The 21,949-nt window shown below is 45.0% G+C and overlaps 1 protein-coding gene across 2 annotated transcripts in view; it reads left to right on the plus strand.

Moving 5' to 3' along the window:
* RPS24 (ribosomal protein S24) overlaps window positions 1-21,949 on the plus strand; it is an 87,512-nt gene that overhangs the window by 38,763 nt on the left and 26,800 nt on the right. Inside the window, exon 5 of one of the 2 annotated variants that reach the window (XM_059882542.1) lies at window positions 15,075-15,084. The exons of the other annotated variant lie outside the window; for it this stretch is intronic. Coding sequence (XP_059738525.1) covers window positions 15,075-15,077 — 3 coding nt within the window. The 3' untranslated portion in view covers window positions 15,078-15,084. Of the gene's footprint in view, window positions 1-15,074; window positions 15,085-21,949 lie in introns of those variants that run through there. 2 annotated transcript variants of the gene reach the window in all.

Raw genomic sequence — 21,949 nt, forward strand, 5'->3', positions numbered from 1 at the left:
TCCCTTTGAAACTCCCTCCCATCTCCCTCCCCATCCCACCCTGCTAGGTTGATACAGAGCCCCTGTTTGAGTTTCCTGAGCTATACAGCAAATCCCCGCTGGCTATCTATTTTACATATGGTAATGTAAGTTTCCATGTTACTCTTTCCATACATTTCACCCTCTCCTCCCCTCCCCCATGTCCATAAGTCTGTTCTCTATGTCTGTTTCTCCATTGCTTCCCTGCAAATAAATTCTTCAGTACCATTTTTCTAGATTCCATATATATGCGTTAGAATACGGTATTTATTTTTCTCTTTGACTCCACTTCACTCTGTATAATAGTTTATAGGTTCATTAGAACTGACTCAAATGTGTTCCTTTTTATGGCTGAGTAACATTCCATTGTGTGTCTGTACCACAACTCCTTTATCCATTCATCTGTCGATGGACATCTAGGTTGCTTCCATGTTCTAGCTATTGTAAATAGTGCTGCAGTGAACAATGGGCTACATGTGTCTTTTTCAATTTTGGTTTCCTCAGGGTATATGCCTAGGAGTGGGATTGCGGGGTCATATGGTGGTTGTATTCCTAATTTTTTAGGAATCTCCATACCATCTTCCATAGTGGCTGTATCAATTTACATTCCCACTAACAGTGCAAGAGTGCTCCCTTTTCTCCACACCCTCACCAGCATATATTGTTTGTAGATTTTTTGATGAGGGCCATTCTGACCAGTGTGAGGTGATATCTCTTTGTAGTTTTGATTTGCATTTCTCTAATAATGAGAGATGTTGAGCATCTTCTCATGTGTTTGTTAGCCATCTGTATGTCTTCTTTGGAGAAATGTCTGTTTAGGTGTCTTTCCCACTTTTTGATTGGGTTGTTTGTTTTTCTGGTATTGAGTAGTATGAGCTGCTTGTGTATTTGGGAAATTAATCCTTTGTCAGTTGTTTCATTTGCTATTATTTTCTCCCATTCTGAGGTGCAGCTCTGATTTTTAAAGTACAAGGCTGGCCAAAGTATTGGAGCTTCAAATTTAGCATCAGTGTTTCCAATGAATATTCAGGAGTGTAGAACTGCCTAAAATGAGTATAGGAACTAACAGGAAAACAGAAATCTCTTTTTACTGGAATGGAGATATTCTGCAGTTGGAGCTATAGAGACAGAATAGGAAAACGTATAAGGATTGTATGTTGGTGGATTCATGGACTAAAGCATCAGTTCACGCCTTCATGAAAACAGAGACTAAGAAAAATAGATAAGATTGAGGCCAGAGGAATGGATAAGGCCTAAGGAAAGGCTGAAGCTCAGCAAGAGATAAAGATTGAGGTAAAGTTCAAAATTAGTTAAGTGCTCAGAGACGCAGTGAACTACTGGAATACTGATCAGGGATGTGTCTACTGTCTTGGTATTGATGGCTATTGTGATGAGTTCATATCAAAACTGCTACCTCCAAACGTGCATTGGGATGTTCTTTTAGTCAAGAAATATCAGTGCTTAGGTAGAGGACTGTGTTGGGATCAGAGAGGATTTTCTGCATAGAATCAAGATTCAATATAAGTTTTCTGTGGGAAAAAGATATATCAGATACCCAAGAAATCTGGCAAAAGAAACAATTTAGCATTTGTACTCAAGTCCAGGTGGTGCTAGTGATAAAGAGCCTGCCTACCAGTGCAGGAGAGGTAAGAGACACAGGTTTGATCCTTGGGTCAGGAAGATCCCCTGGGGGAGGGCATGGCAATCCACTTCAGTATTCTTGCCTGGAGAATCCCATGGACAGAGGAGCCTGGCGTGTCCGTAGGGTCACAAAAAGACACGACTGAAGTGGCTTAGCACACAGACTGGAAACAGCTGTAGATCCGCAAATAGATGCGTCCATGCAATCGAATATCCTGCACTGTCAAAAAGGGGGGAGGGGGGAATGACTACCCACTCCAGTATTCTTGCTTGGAGAATCCCACGGGCAGAGGAGCCTGGCAGGCTGCAGGCCATGGGGTTGCAAAGAGTCAGACACGACAGAGAAATGAGAATGTTCATGTACTGATTTGGGCTAATCTGTCAGATATGGTAAGTGAAACAAACAAGGTAGAAAACTGTATATAATATGTTAAAATTTGTATGAAGAAGATATAGACATGTTTGAATATATGTAAGACGTCTCTGGCTATAGGACATGCCCCTGGACAGGGCATCTTAGGCACTGGTGTTGAAGGTGGATGGGAGTGAGACTTACTGGTTACCATATCCCCTTTGGTACATTTGAGTTTTTAAAGCACATACATGTACTACTCAGAAAATGAAAACATAACAGAAAGCAGCAAAAACAGAGGGCCACAGGCCGGCCTGGCCCTCTGGTGGTCTGGCCCTTGAGTACTGGCAAGTCAAGGCTGCACGCCAGAGACGAGCAAGGCTCCTGTGGTGCCTGAAAGACAGGAGCCAGCAGGTGTGGGCCGGGTTCACTGTTAACATGTTCACAGGCAGCCCAGCTCTCCAGGCCTCTGTCTGCACCTTGCAAAGGAGGGGGAGGTGTGGAGGCCCAGAGGGCCCCCGCTTATAGGCTGTGTAGTGAGCTGAGCAGGGGAGCTCTGGAGGGCAGAGGTGTGCTTGCCAGGCAGTCAGGGCACCGGTGTCACCGTGGACTCCAGCTGGGCACGTCCCTGCCGGCTCCCAGGACCACAGAGGTGGTTGTGCTGGAGCCCAGGGCTTTGCATTCCCAGCGCCCTTCTCCATATGTCATCTGCACGCCTGTGATGGGGGAGTGTTGCTAATCCCTTTCTGCACATGAAGAATCGGAGGCTTGTTTGTTCCAAAGACCTGTCCAAGGTCACCTCACTGGTACATGGCTGAGCTGGGGTTGGAACTCAGTCCATGTCCCATGCAGTGAATGGTGGGAAGAAGTTGCTGATGACTTGGGCAGGAAATGGGCATCACCCTCTTCTGGCCCAGGCTGAGAGAGCTCAGGGTCCCAGGTTTGAGAAGCAGGTTTGGTAAAGCAGACAATTCAGCAGCAACTGCTGACCTTGAGGAACTTCCTTGGACTAGAACTGCCACTGCTTCCTCATAGGGAAGAGGAAGGTGACTCTGGGACCCTGTGAGAGGTTCTGCCATGGCCTGGTCCCATTTCCCTCTTCTTGTTGGCAAGTGCCAGTCAGGCTAGATAAGTGGATAAAGTGAACATTCTCTGCCTATTGGGAAACTCTATTATTTCTCCAAGGCCTGGCCCAAATGCCAGTCCTCCACAGAGATTCTCAGACCACTCCCAGGGCACTGGATCTCTTTATTCTTGCAGAGCAGGTTCACACACAGTTCCCTCCTCAGGGCAGGGTCCTAGAGGTTGCCCACGCTATGGCCACCTTTGGGTTCACAGGAAGGTTTCGTGAAGGCTGAAAGATGTCCTGGCCTCATCTCTCCTCTCCACAGACAGAAGTCATTTATGATGATGACTCTCATATGGCCAGGACAGAGGGTGTTTAGCAGTGAGTGACTCAAGAGTTGGGGCTGGTTGTGAAGGCTGCAGGGAGATTTTCTCCTGGAGGCCCTAGGACCTGCAGTGCCGGTGCCAGCCGGCAAAGTCGATCAGGTCCCGAGAACGTGCACGCCGGGGCTAAGAAAGAAACTAAAGCAAGAGACTACAAAGATGGGGTCGAGAGGTTCAGACACGTCTCCACGAAGGGACGCAGTCTGACACCAACTTTGTTCAGCATCTTATATTTATACAGAAGAGCGTGAGAAAGACAAGACAGTTGACATTTTTTCTTGGTTGACCTATACATCTTACAGAAAGTCACAAGAAATCTTGAGAGCATGGGAATGGCACCCTGTTATTATTTCTTACACCAGATAACATTTCTCTGTGCGTGAGAAGTTTGCACAGAACTCCAGGTGCCTGCAGTAAATAAGCGCCTAATCTCTGGGGTGGCGGGACAGAGAGCTATGTTTGCAAGCAAACCCTCGAGGACTGAGGCAGCTCCCAGAGCTGTGTCCTTCAGACAAAGGACCCCGTTCTCACGGGCAGCTCCCCGCACTGCCGAGATGCTGAATTAACCTGTGTGGTCTCTGGCAGTGGTAAGGTGGAAGCTTGGGGGTACAGGGAGAGGCTGCATGTGGACAACCAGGCCACTCAGTGGGCCTGGGATGTGGGATAGGTCTGAATGAGGCAGTTGGGGAGGGGCAGCCAGAGCTGGAATCAGCAGTTAGTGGGAAAGAGAGTGAGGAGGAGAAAGAGGAGGAGAAAGGAAGGGGAGGGGTGGACCTATATTGTCTGGTGGCTTCTGATGGGCCCCACAGTGGATAACACGTTATTTCAGCCAAAAAGAGGGGTCAAAGAAGTCTCAAAACCCAGGGAGCACCCTTTTAAAAAGAAGGGGTGATGGCCGACTTCACAGGGTTCAGAGGAGGTCAGTCTGTGCAGGGCTCGGGGAGGTGGCTGGCACAGGCAGTTAGGAGGCCACGTAGCCTGGATTGATGGCTCTCCGGGCATGATGGTGGAGAAGCTGGATGGCAGTGTGAGGCGGGCAGTGAGGCATCGCTTGGGGGTTGGGAATGGGCCCAGCACAGGCTCACTGCATGATTGATTCTGCTGCTTGAGCCAAATAGCTGGAAATGTAAACACTGCCCCTCCCGGCACAGCTCTTGGCATTGCTAATTAGCCCTGAGATTATTCCTTGCAAGGGAGCAACCACATCACACCTCAGTTACGGCTGAACTACCTGAGGGGGAGGCCCGTCTGCTCATTGGCTGCCTCTGCCCCAGTTCTCCCTGAGAAATGCTCCGAACAGTCATCTGGCCCCTGTCTCCCGGTTCTGCCTTCTTCCCAAGGTGCCACTGCTTAGGTGTCATTACTTAGGAGAGGGACTAATTTGTATAGGGGAAAAGTCACAGGGAGAGGCTGTGGTGTAAATGTTAATCGTTTTTTTAACTCCGCATTATGTGATCCGTTAACATTAATATTTAATTTAATGCAGTCAAAAGATTAATGCTTGTGTTTATTTCTAAAAAAAGGCAAGGATGCTTCAGGCTGCTTTTCAGCTTGGTTGAGCTTTGGGGGTAGAAAAAAAAAAAAAAAACAACAACAAAAAACCCAGAACAGAAGAAATGTATTCATGCTGTAATAATACAAATACCCCCTCTCCCTCCCGTTCTCCCTCCTCAATTCCTAAAAATAAGCCACGGGGTTCTAATGGGGACACTGATTAAATATTCGGCTCTGTAATTTATGCCCAAGTGAATCCCAACAGGAACCAGGGGCTCTGGAAATCTGTTGTGAAATAATTATCCTGAATGACATTGTCGAGATGGTCTGCAAGGGTGCTGTCAATAATGCATTAGCCCAAATCTGTTTGAAATACAGCAAGGAAATTACACGATATTCATGGGAACCTGAAAGAATTATCAGTAAACAAATTTAATCAACTTGATGTTATGCATACCACTCAACCTCTTATTATCTGATCATCTAGGTTTAGAACACGCAGGGGAATTGAATGACGTGGGATGCGAGGCTGTGTGTGTGTGTGTGCGTGTGTGTGTACTTGGTGGAACCAGCCTCAGGTTTCTACATTTCTCCTCCTTGGCTTCATTTCATTTGCATTTTTCTCTAGGGCTGATTGTTGGCTGTCAGCTCTCATCTCAGCCTGCTCCTTGAACACTCAGTTTTTCTCCCCCGTGTCAGAGCCCTGCTTAGAAAATCAGCTTACTGTCCACCTGTCCTTCAGATACCTCATACTCCCCTTCTACCTTCCAAAGGAGTGGTACTTGCCCCTGCTTTCAGCTCAGAAGTAAAGAGGAAGTGAGTGCTGTTATCTGAGGGCTACTTCCTGGCATAGCAGAAAAGAGCCCTAAGTGAGGATCTGCCACTGATTTGCTGGGTGATCTTACCTCAGTCCCTTGCCATCTCTGGGCCTTAGTTTTCCCGTCTGAAAAGTGGGTCTTGGGCTGAGCTTCTTGGTAGCAGCTCAGCAGAGTCTCATTTGATTGGCTTCTTCTTCGTGTCCTCTTGAAGCTGATGGGGACCCCAGAAGGGGGCTTTCTCAAAATTACATGGGAAGTTGGAGGCAGAGTCAAGATGAGACCTTTCAGACCCACTTCTCAGGACCTCTCTGTCTTCTAGCCAGAATGTTTTATCTTTGCCTGCACTACAATCCACGAGGAGCATTTCTGAGTCTTTAATTCCCATCTGAGCTCTCACTCCTGGGTCAGGGGACTTGGGTTGCCTCCTGGGATGTGTATTCCTTTCTATTTCCAAGTCTCAGCTTCCCTACCTACACAACAGAGCAGTTGGGTGAGATGACTTTCAGAAGCCACTTATTTTAATTAAAAAAAAAAAATTTTATTTGGCCGTGTTGAGTCCTAGTTACAGTGCATGGGCTCTGTCATTGTGGCACATGGGCTTAGTTTCTCCAAGACATGTGGGATCTTAGTTCCCTGACCAGGGATTGGACCCGAGTCTCCTGCACTGCATGCTGGTTCTTAACCAGGGAACCTCCAGGAAAGTCCCAGATGCCGCTTATTTTAGGTTTGACATTCCTCATTGTCACCTACTTTCTAAGTTCCTCGGTTGGCTGTGGCTTCCTGCTTTGAGGAAGAGGGTCTAACTTCCATATCCAGACAGTAACCCTCCTGTCTAACTTCTCTGTGAAATGAAGGTGCACTCCTGTTGAGCACCTGCTGTGGTCAGTGTCCAGGACCAGGCCCTGGGTGCATGTGAGGTGGGTGGTGCTCATTGAGTCCTACTTTGTGATTGGCCCTGAGCCTCACACTGGTGTAACTTGATGGAAGTTGAGAAGTTCTACTTGGAGATTAAGTAAAAGCCAATTCATTCATAGACTTCTTTTCTGGGCACCTGCTGTGTGTCCATCCCTACACTTGGCATTGTGTAGAATAACAGTAACATATGAATATAGACTATGTACTTAGTACTGAACTAAACACTTTGCATGTTTAAGAGCATGATGAATTGTCTAAGAATGGGCCATCACGAGGGCTTCCTTGGTGGCTCAGCAGTAAAGAACTGGCCTACAATGCAGGAGAGTGGGTTCAATCCCTGGGTTGGGAACATCCCCTGGAAGAGGGCATGGGAACCCAATCCAGTAATCTTGCCAGGAAAATCCCATGGACAGAGGAGCCTGGTGGACTACAGTTCATGGGGTCGCAAAGAGTCAGACACGACTGAAATGACTGAGCACACACGCATGGGCCATCATGAAATAAAGTTAGGGGTAAGAGGCAGAAAACACCTGTATTATAAAGAACAGCCAAAGCAGAGAGGTGTAGACCCCGCAGCCTCCGCCCCCCATCCAGAAGCTACTGAACGGGCCCCTCTCCCTCCACCCATCACTGTAGCCTGGCCCCTGGGCCCCGCATTGTCCCAGCCTATACAAATGGAAGTCTAGAGCTGGTGCTGCTCAATATGGTAGCCACTAGCCCCAGGTGGCTATTCAGTCCAGACTGAGGAGTGCTGTAAGTGTATACTACACACTGGACTGCAACAGTAAGTACAATTACAGCATGTCAAATATTTCACTAATAATTTTTATATGACAAGACGACATGGGCTTCCCTGGTGGCTCAGACAGTAAACAGTCTGCCTGCAGTTTGGAAGACACGGGTTTGATCCCTGGGTTGGGAAGATCTTGACTTTTTGGAGGAAGGAAACCCACTCCAGTATTCTTGCCTGAAAAATCTCATGGACAGAGAAGCTTGGCAGGCCACAATCCATGGGGCTGAAAATAGTTGGACACAACTGAGCGACTAACACTAATAGATGTTGAAATATTATTTTGGATAGATTGAGTGAAATGAAGTATTATATTAAAATTAGATTCACCTGTTTCTTTTTCCTTATTTTAATGTGACTAATAGGAAATCTAACATGATACATGTCTTATATTTTATTTCTACTGGAAATAGAAATATGTAAATATGGAAATAATTTATCCCGTGGGAATAAGGAGTACCAGGGTGGTGGTGCTGTGACTCCCCTCCCATTTCTCATGGGGGAGACTAGAGGGGAGTCTGTCCCTACGCATGTAAGGGGTTCTAAGAGAATCAGTCATAGCAGTGGAGGAGTGCTGGATGAAGGAAGACTGGCGTCTTATCTATTGGCTTAATTTATCAGGAGAACTGCTCCCTCTGCTGGTCTGAACAGGGGGAAAAGATAATTGGGGAGCATGGTAGATGGAAAAATCCACACCCCCCTCACCCCAAAGATGTCTCTGTCTTCATTCCAGCAACCTGTACATATGTTAACTTACATGGCAAAAGGGACATTGCAGATATGATTAAGGTTAAAGACCTTTCGATGTGATTATCCTGGATTATCCATCTGGGCCTAATCTAATCACAAGAGTCCTTGAAAGTGGAGAACATTTCCTGGCTGCCCTCAGAGAGATGGGATGACAGGGATGATGGCAGAAGAGGCAGGAGAAATCAGAGTATGAAAGGGACCTGACTTGCCATTGCTGGCTTTAACGTTGGAGGAAGAGTGTCATGACCCAAGCAATGCAGATGGCCTCTAGAAGTTGAGTACACAGGGAAACATGCTCCCCTAGAACCTCTAGAAATGACACAGCCCCGCTCATGCCTTGGACTTCTGACCTACAGAGCTGGGAGGCCTTTGTGTTAAGTCACGGTCTGTAGTTATTTGTTATGACAGCAATAGGAAGTGAATATAGAGAAAGACATGAGGTTGGAGAGAGGGTACAGCATCGGGTCCAGTCAAATTGCATGAGTTGCTCATGAGTTGAGGGGACATCTTGGAATACAGCCAGGCTTGAACCATTCTGCCAAGACATATCCAAGAGCCCAGATGCAGGGGAAGGAGCTTAGCAGTAAGAGGCTTTGGGATAGATCACCAAGGGTGACAGCTGAGAAAGATCAAATGAGATTAGGTTGGAGCAGATGTGGGGGCTGTGTAATGCAGAGTCCTGCTTCCTGTAGGGCCTCCGGAAGAGCTCATGCATGTGTTCCAGGATCAGTTTGGGACCTGTCACACAGAGATTATTACCAGAGACAGTGAAGATTGGGCCATGGAAGAGCTATTTCTATCAGTTAGTTAGACTAGGCTAATGCTAAGTAACAAATAGTCCACAAATATTAGCACTTTGTAACAATGGAGTATATTCCCCATGTGTTCTCCATGTCCATCTCTACTCATCCTTCTGGGATCCATGCTCACATGTCATGTGCTAAAGCATGCCACATGGCTCCACCTAACTTCAAGGGGAAAGGAAACTGTAATCTTACTATATGCCTGGGGCTATAATTGGGGATAGTTAACCCCCAGAACCAATGCCCACCAATCCTCTTTTCATTTCTATTCTTTCCAGGCCCAAAAGCTCCTGAGGAGAAAGGATCCCAGGAGAGGAAGGAGAGGAGGGAGAAAGAGCAGAGCATGTACCCTCCCTCGTAGCATGACTCTCAGATTGATGCCTGACTAGTATGGGAGGAAGGGTAGCATGTGACAATTGAATTAGTTATCCAACTGAGATTTTAAGCCACACTGGGCTTTTCATTTAGATTTTGAAAGGATATGGGAGGTTCTTCCTGTGATGTCATTACAAAATAAGAAACTGAGATTCATCAGGGCATGGATGAAGGCTGCTGCTGCTGCTGCTAAGTCACTTCAGTCGTGTCCGACTCTGTGCGACCCCAGAGACGGCAGCCCACCAGGGTCCTCTGTCCCTGGGATTCTCCAGGCAAGAACGCTGGAGTGGGTTGCCATTTCCTTCTCCAATGCTTGAAAGTGAAAAAATAAAGTGAAGTCGCTCAGTCGTGTCCGACTCCTAGTGACCCCATGGACTGCAGCCCACCAGGCCCCTCCGTCCATGGGATTTTCCAGGCAAGAGTACTGGAGTGGGGTGCCATCGCCTTCTCTGTGGATGAAGGCTGCTGCTAAGTCACTTTAGTCGTGTCCAACTCTGTGCGACCCCATAGATGGCAGCCTACCAGGCTCCCCCGTCCCTGGGATTCTCCAGGCAAGAACACTGGAGTGGGTTGCCATTTCCTTCTCCAACGCATGGAAGTGAAAAGTGAAAGTGAAGTCGCTCAGTCGTGTCTGACTCTTAGCGACCCCATGGACTGCAGCCCACCAGGCTCCTCCATCCATGGTATTTTCCAGGCAAGAGTACTGGAGTGGGGTGCCATTGCCTTCTCCGGTGGGTGAAGGCAGTACTTAGAAAATAAAGTTTTTTTTATTTGGCCCACTAATTTCAGCTTTGCAAACCAACTACCAATGCATTTAATCCTCAGAATGATCCTTTGAAGTAGTCACTATTATTACCTTCATTTTATATATTACCAAACTCAGGCTCAGAGAGGTAAAGTAACGTGTCCAATGGTACACAGCTCTAGCAGTGAGCCAAAACTCAAACTCAGATTTGTCTGCAAGTACACTTCTGGGCATCTCCAATGGCTCAGTGGTAAAGATTCTGCCTGCGATGCAAGGGACATGGGTTTGATTCCTGGTTGGGAAAGATCCCCTGGAGGAGGGCATGGCAACCCACTCCAGTATTCTTGCCTGGAGAATCCCATGGATGGAGGAGCCTGGTGGGCTATAGTCCATAGGGTTGCAAAGAGTCAGCCATAACTGAAGTGACTGGGCTTGCACAGGCATGCAAGTATACTTTTAAAAGTCACACTTGCGTCCCTGTGCCATAGTACTCTGATATAAGTGACCCTTCTAAAGGAAACAAGAAGAGACTCACTTACACTGGGAGTTATCCCTTTGTCAGTAGGAGGGTAAATTTAGAAAGATCTTCAGGATGTAGCAAAAGGGAACCCACATTTCTGGGACACCTGCTATGTGCCAGGGCGCACCACATACTTGGCATGTATTATCTCATTTACCTCCTGGGCAACTCTATAAGATAAGGAATTCCATTCCAGTTTTGCAGGTGAATCAAATGGAGGCATCAAGAGGTCATGTGACTTGCCCTATGTCAAGTAACTAACAGGCAAGATTTAAATCCAGTTCTGTCTGTTTTGCAAAGCTCTCTCCACCCATCAGCAATTCCCAATGAATGCATTTTGGAGGAGTTAGAGTTGGAGGGGGTGGTCTTGGTGGAACAGTTGAGAAGGGCTTCCAGAATGAGAGGGTGTGATAAAGCAAGAAAGGTTGCAAGTGAAGGTGCAGAGATGAGAGTTTGGGGACTCAAGAGTGGACAGATCTGGTTGTCACCTGGAGTGTGTAAAAACAGTGGAGGTGAGAAAAAAGGCGATCCGGAGCCAAATGGGGTCTTGTTTGGGATGTCGGGATGAAGAGTTTGGCTTTGTTCCTGCAGGTCTTGGGAGACCATTTGCAGTGAAGTCTGGCAAGCTGCTGGGGAGGACTAGGAAGCCCCAGGCCTTAGCGCAGGGGCTTTCTGCACATAGAGGCATGGTCCTCTGGACAGGTGGAAGACAGGAAGGGGTACTTCAGGCAGAAAGGACTGCCTCAGGACAAGGCATGGCCAGGGTTGGGGGAGATGGTGGGAGAAGATTCCAGCCACAGAAGACAGACAATGGAAGGCACCAAAGCAGGCAGGATGCATAAGGCAGCAGAAAGAGTGTGTTTTTGGCACATGACAGGTCTCTTTCTGGTGTCGGCTGTGTCTTTTAGTGTCTTTGCGACACTGGGCACATAATTCTGCTTTTATGACACTTAAATTCAGTGAGATCTGTGTGGTAGAAGCTGTATTTTACTGTACTTGACTTGCTCAAAAAGGTAGCCTCTTTGATTTTCCTGACCTTCTTGCTGAGCTCCTCTTCTGCAGGAGAATAGGAAACCCAACATGCCAGTGACAGCCTCTGCCAGTCTGTTCAGTCTCTTCTCAGTGCAAATGTCCCCATTCATCATTTTATTTTGTTCTCAGAGCTGATTGAATGGTCCCTCTTGGGACTTCCCTGGTGGTCCAGTGGTCAGGACTTGAGCTTCCACTGCAGAGGGCATGGGTTTGCTCCCTGGTCGGGGAACTAGGATCTCACATGTTGTGTGGTACAGCCAGAAAAAAAAAAATGGTAAAAAAAAAAAGTCCCACCTGAATAGCTCTTCAAGTCAATGCTCGGTCTTCCAGCTTCTTTCCTTCTCTGGCTTTTCTGCACTCCTAGGCCAGTGAGGACAGGTGTCCTCCATGCCCAAGAGCTGGTCTGCTCTGCCCCTGGACTGCGGCCGCTAGGTATGACTGATCTCTTCCAGACTTCTAGGGATGTCTCTGGTTTTGGCCGTTTGTCCTTGGGTCATACAATTCCTGTCCATGGTGGCCTCTGTCTCTGGATCCTGGGGGGCCTCTGCCCTCTCAGTACCTCTGTGTGCCCTCTTTGGATCGCCCTGTTGGTGGAGGGTCAGGGGTGCTGTCTCAGGCTCAGTCCTCTGGCCATTTCCTGCAGACGCTGCTGAGCCATCACCCTTTACTGTGCTGGAATTCTCTTATGAGGGGCTTTTCCTGGAGGCTTACAGACTCCTGCCAGTACACATGGGGAGTGGGTCTTTAGTTCTTTGAATGGTCTTGGCTTTCCTCTTGATTCATCTAATTTATCACTTCAAAGTGAGATTGAAGTTAGAGGGGAAAGGTAGAACATGATAGCCAGCTTCCTGTCAATTCTTCTCTCCCTTCCTCCATCCATCTTTTCTTTCTCATCACTTCTTGAATGTGAAGGGATGAACACCTTGGCTTTTACTCTGGGGAAATACAGCACCCTAGACCATGCATTTTGGGGTGCTGACTCCATGCCTAAACCCTAGGGATGGACAGATTCCTTAGGCCTGGACGACCAGGTTAGTCCCTTCCCCTGTCCAGGCACTGGTTCAGGGATAAACATGTGACCACATTTGTGTAATGAGATACAGCTCTGGGAACTAATTAGAATAGAGAGGCTCTCTTTTAAATTTTGTAATTTTGAGATATAATTTATACAGAGTGAAAGGTACAGATCTTCAGTATTTGGTTTGAAGAGTTTGACAAATGTTTAGTTGACCCTTGAAAGACATGGGTTTGAACTGCACAGGTCTTCTTACTAATGGAGTTTTTTCAATAAAAAATACATATTGAAGTACTATAAGGTCTACGGTTGCCTCTGTGGATGTGGCATTGTGAATACAGAGGGCCGACTATAGGGTTATAGAGGATTTTTACTGTGTGGGGTGACCCTAGCCCCCTGTGTTGTTTAAGGCTCAACTGTATACACGTTCATGTAACTAACACGCAAATCAAGGTACAGATCATTTCCATCACCTAAGAGGGTCCCTCTGGCTCTTTTCCAGTCAATCCCAGGAAGTGTCCACTTGCCCCTTCTCGGTCAATACCACTCTCTCCCCAGTGCACAAAGCAGAGGCAATCACGATTCTGACTTTTTATCACCATAACTTACTTTTCCTGTTCTAGAACTTTACAGTCTGTTCCACTTCTCTGTCTTTCCTTTATCCAATATCACACTGCCTTGATATACTGCCTTGAAGTTCAGTTCAGTTCAGTCACTCAGTCGTGTCTGACTCTTCATGACCCCATGAATCGCAGCACGCCAGGTCTCCCTGTCCATCACCAACTCCCAGAGTTCACTCAGACTCCCGTCCATTGAGTCAGTGATGCCATCCAGCCATCTCATCCTCTGTCGTCCCCTTCTCCTCTTGCCCCCAATCCCTCCTAGCATCAGAGTCTTTTCCAATGAGTCAAGTCTTTGCATGGGGTGGCCAAAGTACTGGAGTTTCAGCTTTCGCATCATTCCTTCCAAAGAAATCCCAGGACTGGTCTCCTTCAGAATGGACTGGTTGGATCTCCTTGCAGTCCAAGGGACTCTCAAGAATCTTCTCCAACACCACAGTTCAAAAGCATCAATTCTTCGGCGCTCAGCCTTCTTCACAGTCCAACTCTGACATCCATACATGACCACTGGAAAAACCATAGCCTTGACTAGATGGACCTTCGTTGGCAAAGTAATGTCTCTGCTTTTGAATACACTATCTAGGTTGGTCATAACTTTCCTTCCAAGGAGTAAGCATCTTTTAATTTCATGGCTGCAGTCACCATCTGCAGTGATATTGGAGCCCAGAAAAATAAAGTCTGACACTGTTTCCCCATCTATTTCCCATGAAGTGATGGGACTGGATGCCATGATCTTCGTTTTCTGAATGTTGAGCTTTAAGCCAACTTTTTCACTCTCCTCTTTCACTTTCATCGAGAGGCTTTTTAGTTCCTCTTTACTTTCTGCCACAAGTAGTTTGAATTTTCTAATTTTGTCTTTTTCAAGATTTTTAAAAAATGTTTAGGTCCTTTGAATTTTCATATCAATTTGTATTTATCTTATTATTTTAAAAATATGTATTTATTTGGCTGCACAGGGTCTTAGTTACAGCATATGGTATCTCGTTCCCCAACCAGGAATCAAACCTGGGCCCCTTGCATTGGCACTGTGGAGTCATAGCTACTGAACCACCAGGGAATTCCCCTCATATCAGTTTTAGAAACAACACTTTCAATTCTTCAAAAAACAACATGATGGGATTTTGATTGGGACCTCATTAAATCTACAGATCCATTTAGAAAAAGTTGACATCTTATCCAGATTGAATCTTGCCATCCATGAATATATCTCTTTCCATTTTTTAAGTTTTTCTTTCATTTCTTTCAGCAATATTATGCCATTCTCAGTGTAGAGTCTTTCATTATGTTCATTCCCAAGTATTTTATTTTGTGTTGCTATTGTAAACAGTTTTTTAAAATTTCATTTCCCACTGTTTGTTGCTCCTATAGAGATTCTCTTTTCAGTGTTTGCTAGGCTTGGTGGGAGGTAAGCCATGCAGAGGTTACCATGGGGAGATGGTCTCCCTGAGAGTAAATTCAAAAGAGGTGGGGCATGGGACTTCCCTGGTGGTCCAGTGGTTAAGACTCTGTGCGTCCACTACAGGGGACAGGCCTCCATCCCTGGTTAGTGAACAAAGGTCCCACATGCCTCATGGTGTGGCCAAAAGATAATAAAAATTATGTATAAAAAGAGGGAAGCAGAGATGAAAACTAAAGAGAGATAAGGAAAGAGAGGAGGGGGGAAAGAGAAATAAAAAGAGAGAGATATCCTGGAGGTCACTGGAAACAATATGTATGTTTGTTTTGGGTAAGCCATTTTGAGCTGGATTCCTATAGTTTGCAGCTGAGAGTCTTGACTAATCCAGTGCAGACTCCTGTGTATGTGAGAGTATGAGTTCCATGCCTATGAAGAAAAGAAAAACAAAAAAAAGAAAAGAAAAATATGGGTAACCAATTCTTACTCCATCTTCCCACGAGTGAGAGCTGCAGGGGTGCCAGTTTCCTCACTGCTACTGCTGCTGCTGCTAAGTCGCTTCAGTCGTGTCCGACTCTGTGCGACCCCATAGATGGCAGCCCACCAGGCTCCCCCGTCCCTGGGATTCTCCAGGCACGAATACTGGAGGGGGTTGCCATTTCCTTCTCCAATGCATGAAAGTGAAAAGTGAAAGTGAAGTTGCTCAGTCATGTCTGACTCTTAGCGACCCCATGGACTGCAGCCCACCAGGCTCCTCCATCCATGGGATTTTCCAGGCAAGAGTACTGGAGTGGGTTGCCATTGCCTGCTCTGATTAATGTAATGATATCACTATATTCTAGAACATAAAAGTCTATTTTAAGAATGGATGGATGAATGAATAGCAAAGTGTTTAAGTGATTAAAAAAATATTCTTCAATCCCAAATTCAATACACAATCTTTTCTAGCCATGGTCTTAAGAAGAATATCAACATTCATTAATTAATTCATTCAATAATATGTAAAGAATACCTACTATATGCCAGGCCAGTATTGGTCCTGTGAATGAGTAAAGTAAGTTCCTAAGTTCATGGTGCTTATAGCCTTGTGGTAAAAGGCAGACAATATCATGATTTTTTAAAAAAAGTAATGTTTCAAGAACATGTGGTACATATATACAATGGAATATTACTTAGTCATAAAAAGGATAAAACCATGCCATTTGCAGCAACATAGATGAACCCAGAGATTATCACATTAAGTGAAATAAATCAGAGAAAGATAAATATAATATATCACTTATATGTGGAATCTAAAAAATTATGTAAATTATACAAACTTATTTACAAAACAGAAAAAAACTCAACAGAATTGGAAAACAAACTTATGGCTACCAAAGGGAAAGTGTGGAAGAAGGGATAAATTAGCAGTTTGAGATTAACAGATACACATTATCATATATAAAATAGATAAAAAACAAAGACCTACTGTATACCACAGGGAACTATATTCAATAACTTGCAATAACCTGAAATGGAAAAGAACCTGAAAAAGAATATATATATATACACATATATAACTGAATCACTTTGCTGTATACTTGAAACTAACACAACATTATAAATTAACTACGTGTATGTGCTCAGTCATGTCCAACTCTTTGTGACCCTATGGACTTGTAGCTCTTCAGGGTCCTCTGTCCACCGAATTTTCCAGGCAAGAACACTGAAATGGAGTGCCATTTCCTCCTTCAGGAGATCTTCCTGACCCAGGGATTGAACCCACTTCTCTTGTGTCTCTTGCAATAGCCCGTGGATTCTTTTCCACTGAGCCCCCTTGGAAACCATTAATGGAAGGGTCTTTTGAGTCATGTTCTACATGCTGGTCAGGAGAGTCCTGTTAGTAACCTTGAGAATTTCCACAGAAACTTGGAGGAAGGTATGTGGATTCTATGAGAAGATTAATCCCAGCTGTGGGAATGGCAGGTGCAAAGGTCCTGCGGAGGCTGTGGCCTTGGTGTATGAGTAATAGTAGAGAAGCCCATGGGGCTGGGAATGATATGAAGGAGAAAGAGTATTTGAGCTGTGAAAATTAATAGGAGTAAGCCCATTGCTTAATTCTCTTCTCCCCTTCCTCCTCTTTCCCTCCCCTCTGCTACTATTAAGCTTGTAGAATAGAACTATAGACTATACTGGCTTTACAACATAGGAAAATGCCAGTGAATATTATGGGGTGGTGTTTGAATAATGTAACATCGGGATGTCCTAATAAGGCTGATAGCACGAAGTTCTTGTCTTTCAAGACTTGTTATTTCTTGGAATACCACTCAGAGGATTTATGTAAAGTATACTATGCATATGGACTTATTAATATTTATTTTATTTGCAATAACAACTCATCATTATTAGCAAAAAGAGCCTCAAACACACAGAGACAACACGACAACAGCTATGAGCAAGACTGACTCATGTCAACTGCGACCTTCAACTCTATATGTCCGAGTTGTCTGTTCTTGGCTGTGACTTGAGATTGCTGTGTTCCTTCAATCCAAAATGTCTCTATATTGATATACTTTAATTTGCACAGGAGAATTATGTTATATTTTCTTGTTTCCTTGCATGATTTTTCTTGGAAATTGAGATTGTTTAACACCGAAATCAGATTGATTATATTCTTTGCAGCTAAAGATGGAGAAGCTCTATACAGTCAGCAAAAACAAGACCAGGAGCTGACTGTGGCCCAGACCATGAACTCCTTATTGCCAAATTCAGACTTAAATTGAAGAAAGTAGGGAAAACCACTAGACCATTCAGGTATGACCTAAATCAAATCCCTTATAATTATAAAGTGAAAGTGACAAATAGATTCAAGGGGTTAGATCTGATGATAGAATGCCTGAAAAACTATGGATGGAGGTTCGTGATATTGTACAGGAGGCAGGGATCAAGACCATCCCCAAGGAAAAGAAAGGCAAAAAGGCAAAATGGTTGTCTGAAGAGGCCTTACAAATAGATGTGAATAGAAAAGAAGTGAAAGGCAAAGGAGAGAAGGAAAGGTATAACCATTTGAATGTAGAGTTCCAAAGAATAGCAAGGAGAGATAAGAAAGCCTTCCTCAGTGATCAGTGCAAAGAAATAGAGGAAAACAATAGAATGGGAAAGACTAGAGATCTCTTCAAGAAAATTAGAGATACCAAGGGAACATTTCATGCAAAGATGGGCTCTATAAAGGACAGAAATTCTATGGACCTAACAGAAGCAGAGGATATTAAGAAGAGGTGGCAAGAATACACAGAAGAACTTTACAAAAAAGTGACCCAGACAATCACGATGGTGTGATCACTCACACCATTCCAGACATCTTGGAATGCAAAGTCGAGTAGGCCTTAGGAAGCATCACTATGAACAAAGCTAGTGGAGGTGATGGAATTCCAGTTGAGCTATATCAAATCCTGAAAGATGATGCTGTGAAAGTGCTGCACTCAATATGCCAGCAAATTTGGAAAACTCAGCAGTGGCCACAGGACTGGAAAATGTCAGTTTTCATTCCAATCCCAAAGAAAGGCAATGCCAAAGAATGCTTAAACTACCGCACAATTGCACTCATCTCACACGCTAGCAAAGTAATGCTCAAAATTCTCCAAGCCAGGCTTCTACAGTACTTGAACTGTGAATTTCCAGATGTTCAAGCTAGATTTAGGAAAGGCAGAGGAACCAGAAATCAAATTGCCAACATCTGCTGGATCATCGAAAAAGCAAGAGAGTTCCCGAAAAGCATCTGCTTTATTGACTATGCCAAAGCCTTTGACTGTGTGGATCACAAAGAGTGGTTCACAAAGAGTGTGGTAGAGTCAGACACGACTGAGCGACTGAACTGAACTGAGTTTCAAAAAGAACATTTAAATTCCCTGAGAAGTAACAAGATAGGCTAGTCTTGAGGGAAGTGCAGATGTAAGCTAGAGGATCTGGGTAAGGTAAATATGATGAGCAGCTGTTGAACTCACACTAGGCTACCTATAGGAGCTACCATGTGAGGTGGGCTGTGAATGGTACCCCGGATTTAGAGACAGGAGGTGGAGGTAAGAGTCAGAAGGAAGACATTCCAGGTAGAAGGCACAGCTTTTGAAAAGAGAAACTGAGAAGTTGAAATTTGGGGATACACCAGGAAGTTGGATTCACCTTGAACAGAGTTTATGAAGGGGGAGATTGACAATATGATTGGAAGGGTAGCGTGGGGCTAACTCCTTGTGGAACACGGTGGGCTTCCTATACCGTTTGCATCTCCCCACCCTGTAAAGAAGGTACTTTAGCATTGTTTGTTTGCATGTTCTGATGAGGAACCTGAGGCATGTGAATTAAGGGATTTGCTTAAAGTCACACAGGTAATAAATGGTAGAAGCTGGGGAACATGAGCCCCCAGAGCCTGAAATCTAACATCTTGCCCATCACAGGAGACGCTGGAAGTTTATGGAAGTGAAAGAGTGATTGGGGCTTTCTTTTTTTTAAAAAAAACCTTTATTTATTTGGCTGCATTGGGTCTTAGTTGCAGCACATGGGATCTTCAACCTTTGCCCCCTGCACTGGGAGTGTGAAGTCTTAGCCACTGGACCACCAGGGAAGGCCCTACTGGGGCTTTCTTAAATGTCTGTTGAGTTGAATTGATATGTAGAAATTAGAGAGAAATCAGATTTTGGTTCAGTATGAACAAACACTTTCAGGAAAACTAGGCTTCTATAACAAGTTGTTTTAGCAATCAATTTTGGGGATCTCTCTCTCTTTCACTGATGTTGTGAATTTGTAACTGGTAATGGTTCTTTCTTCCTTTTAGCTACAAGGAAGCTTAATGTCAAATTTGTAGCTCTATAGAATGGCTGGTCTGCTTTTCTGCATGCTAATCTTACTCCTTGTTTTATTTTTTCCTGCCCTTTGGTCCCTTTGCTGTTAATTTTATCCCTTTGTGTCGGACATAGCCAGTCAAGCTGCCTCAAATTTGCATATAATTAACTAATTATTGGGGGCACAGATTGAGAAATTGTAACAGATACGCTGCCTTGTGAGGTCATGAGCTCACTGCCATCAGAGATATGTAAGAAGAGACTGGAGGACCTTTTGGCCCAAAGATCAGTTCCAAGAGTTTTTTATTATAAGAGTCAGAAATAGGTCATTCTTTGACTGCACCCATACCCATTCCCCTAACAAGGTGCACCCCAGTGCCCATAATAAAGTCTTCATCCTCCCGCCTGAGGTCCTCTGGCTTCACCAGCTAATGAGACTCTGGGGGCCGGGCACACAGGCTGCCTGGGACTGGGGCAGCAGTGCAGATGACATTAATAGCATGTGACTAGCCATGGACTGATTGAGTAAGCAGATGTTAAGGTCTGGGCTGATAATGACTCATTACTATTTGGGCAAAACCTGATAGAGACGCTCTGGCTCTAAGAATTAAGTAGTTTATGCTTCATCAGTTGTATTGAGCAGAGTGTAAATGGCCCTTCTGGGTACAGAACTCTCCAGTTAGGACAATTAGCATTCCTTCTACCCAGCAAGACATGGAAACAGGAAGTTTCCTTCCACTGAAGGGCAGGCTAGAGGAGGAGGGGAAGAACTTGAAGACAGAGGTGTGCATACTTAATATTTGCATTACCAGCATCCATCCCCCATCCTCCCCTGCTTTATCATTTGGAGATGTGCCTCTTTGCCACTCTCAGTCCAGGCAAGGGTGGGGCTCCTCTCTCACTCAAGTTGGGAGGGAGAGCAGGTAGCCCAAAGCTGGGCCAGTCATTGCCTGGGCCACAGTGATTGGTACAGGGAGGTGCACTTGTGACCCGATCAGACTCCATGAGACTTGAGACATCTGCTGGGAATCTAGGGAAAGCCATTCTCTTACTCCTCCCAAAGGATGTGAAATAGGACCTGCAGCAGCCATTTTGTGATTTGAACTCCCAGGCCTCTGAGTCACTTTCAGCATCTGAGTCTCCCCAGATGGTGCTATGTGGAGCAGAGACTACTGTCCCCACTGAGACCTGTCCAAATGACAGATTTGCCAGCAAATATAAGATTGTTATTGTTTTAAGCCACTGCGTTTGAGGCTATTTGTTATACAGCAGTTGATATCTAGGACAGTTCATCTCTCATATCTTGCACTCTGGGCTAATCTTTTCTTATTTGCAAACCTGATCATCTTGCCTCTGCTTAAAAAGTCCTCAAGAGCCTGCAGGTTAAAGACCAAACTTCTTCATGTGTTATTCAAGGACTTTCAGGCTCTACCTCTGAGATCTTATCCTCCTGTCTTCCTCTTGGATATTCTGTCCTTCAGTCACACAGAGCTGCTCATAGCTCCATAAACAGCTCCTACTCCCAGCTCATACTCTGTGTCTTACATAGGCTGTTCCCTGTGCCTGGAATGCCTGTCGGGTCCCTACCAGAAGACTCCTCTCTGCAGAGGTCTTTCTACTCTTTTCTCTTTCTCAAACTCCTTTTGGTCAAATTAATCTAAATTAATCCAACATTTGGATTAATTAATTAGATTAATCACTATATTCCCTCTATTTCTATACATATTCTCTGTTTTTCTCTATGGAGATTGCCTTGATTTTATCTTTCAACCCTTCCTATGGAAAATTCCTACGGAGAGTGAAAAAGTTGGCTTAAAGCTCAACATTCAGAAAACTAATATCATGGCATCTGGTCCCATCACTTCATGGCAAATAGATGGGGAAACAGTGGAAACAGTGGCAGACTTAATTTTCTTGGGCCTGCAAAACACTGCAGATGGTGACTGCAGCCATGAAATTAAAAGATGCTTACTCCTTGGAAGAGAAGTTACGACAACCTAGACAGCATATTCAAAAGCAGAGACATTACTTTGTCAACAAAGGTCCATCTAGTCAAGACTACAGTTTTTTTCCAGTAGTCATGTGTGGATGTGAGAGTTGGACTATAAAGAAAGCTGAGCGCTGAAGAATTGATGCTTTTGAAGTGTGGTGTTGGAGAAGACTCTTGAGAGTCCCTTGGACTGCAAGGAGATCCAACCAATCCATCCTAATGAAATCAGTCCTGAATGTTCATTGGTAGGACTGATGTTGAAGCTGAAACTCCAATACTTTGGCCACCTGATGCGAAGAGCTGACTCATTTGAAAAGACCCTGATGCTAGGAAAGATTGAAGGCAGGCAGAGAGTGCAACAACAGAGGATGAGATAATTGGATGGCATCACCGACTCAATGGACACGGGTTTGGG

This window comes from Bos taurus, chromosome 28, assembly GCF_002263795.3.
Source record: "Bos taurus isolate L1 Dominette 01449 registration number 42190680 breed Hereford chromosome 28, ARS-UCD2.0, whole genome shotgun sequence".
NCBI lineage: Eukaryota > Metazoa > Chordata > Mammalia > Artiodactyla > Bovidae > Bos > Bos taurus.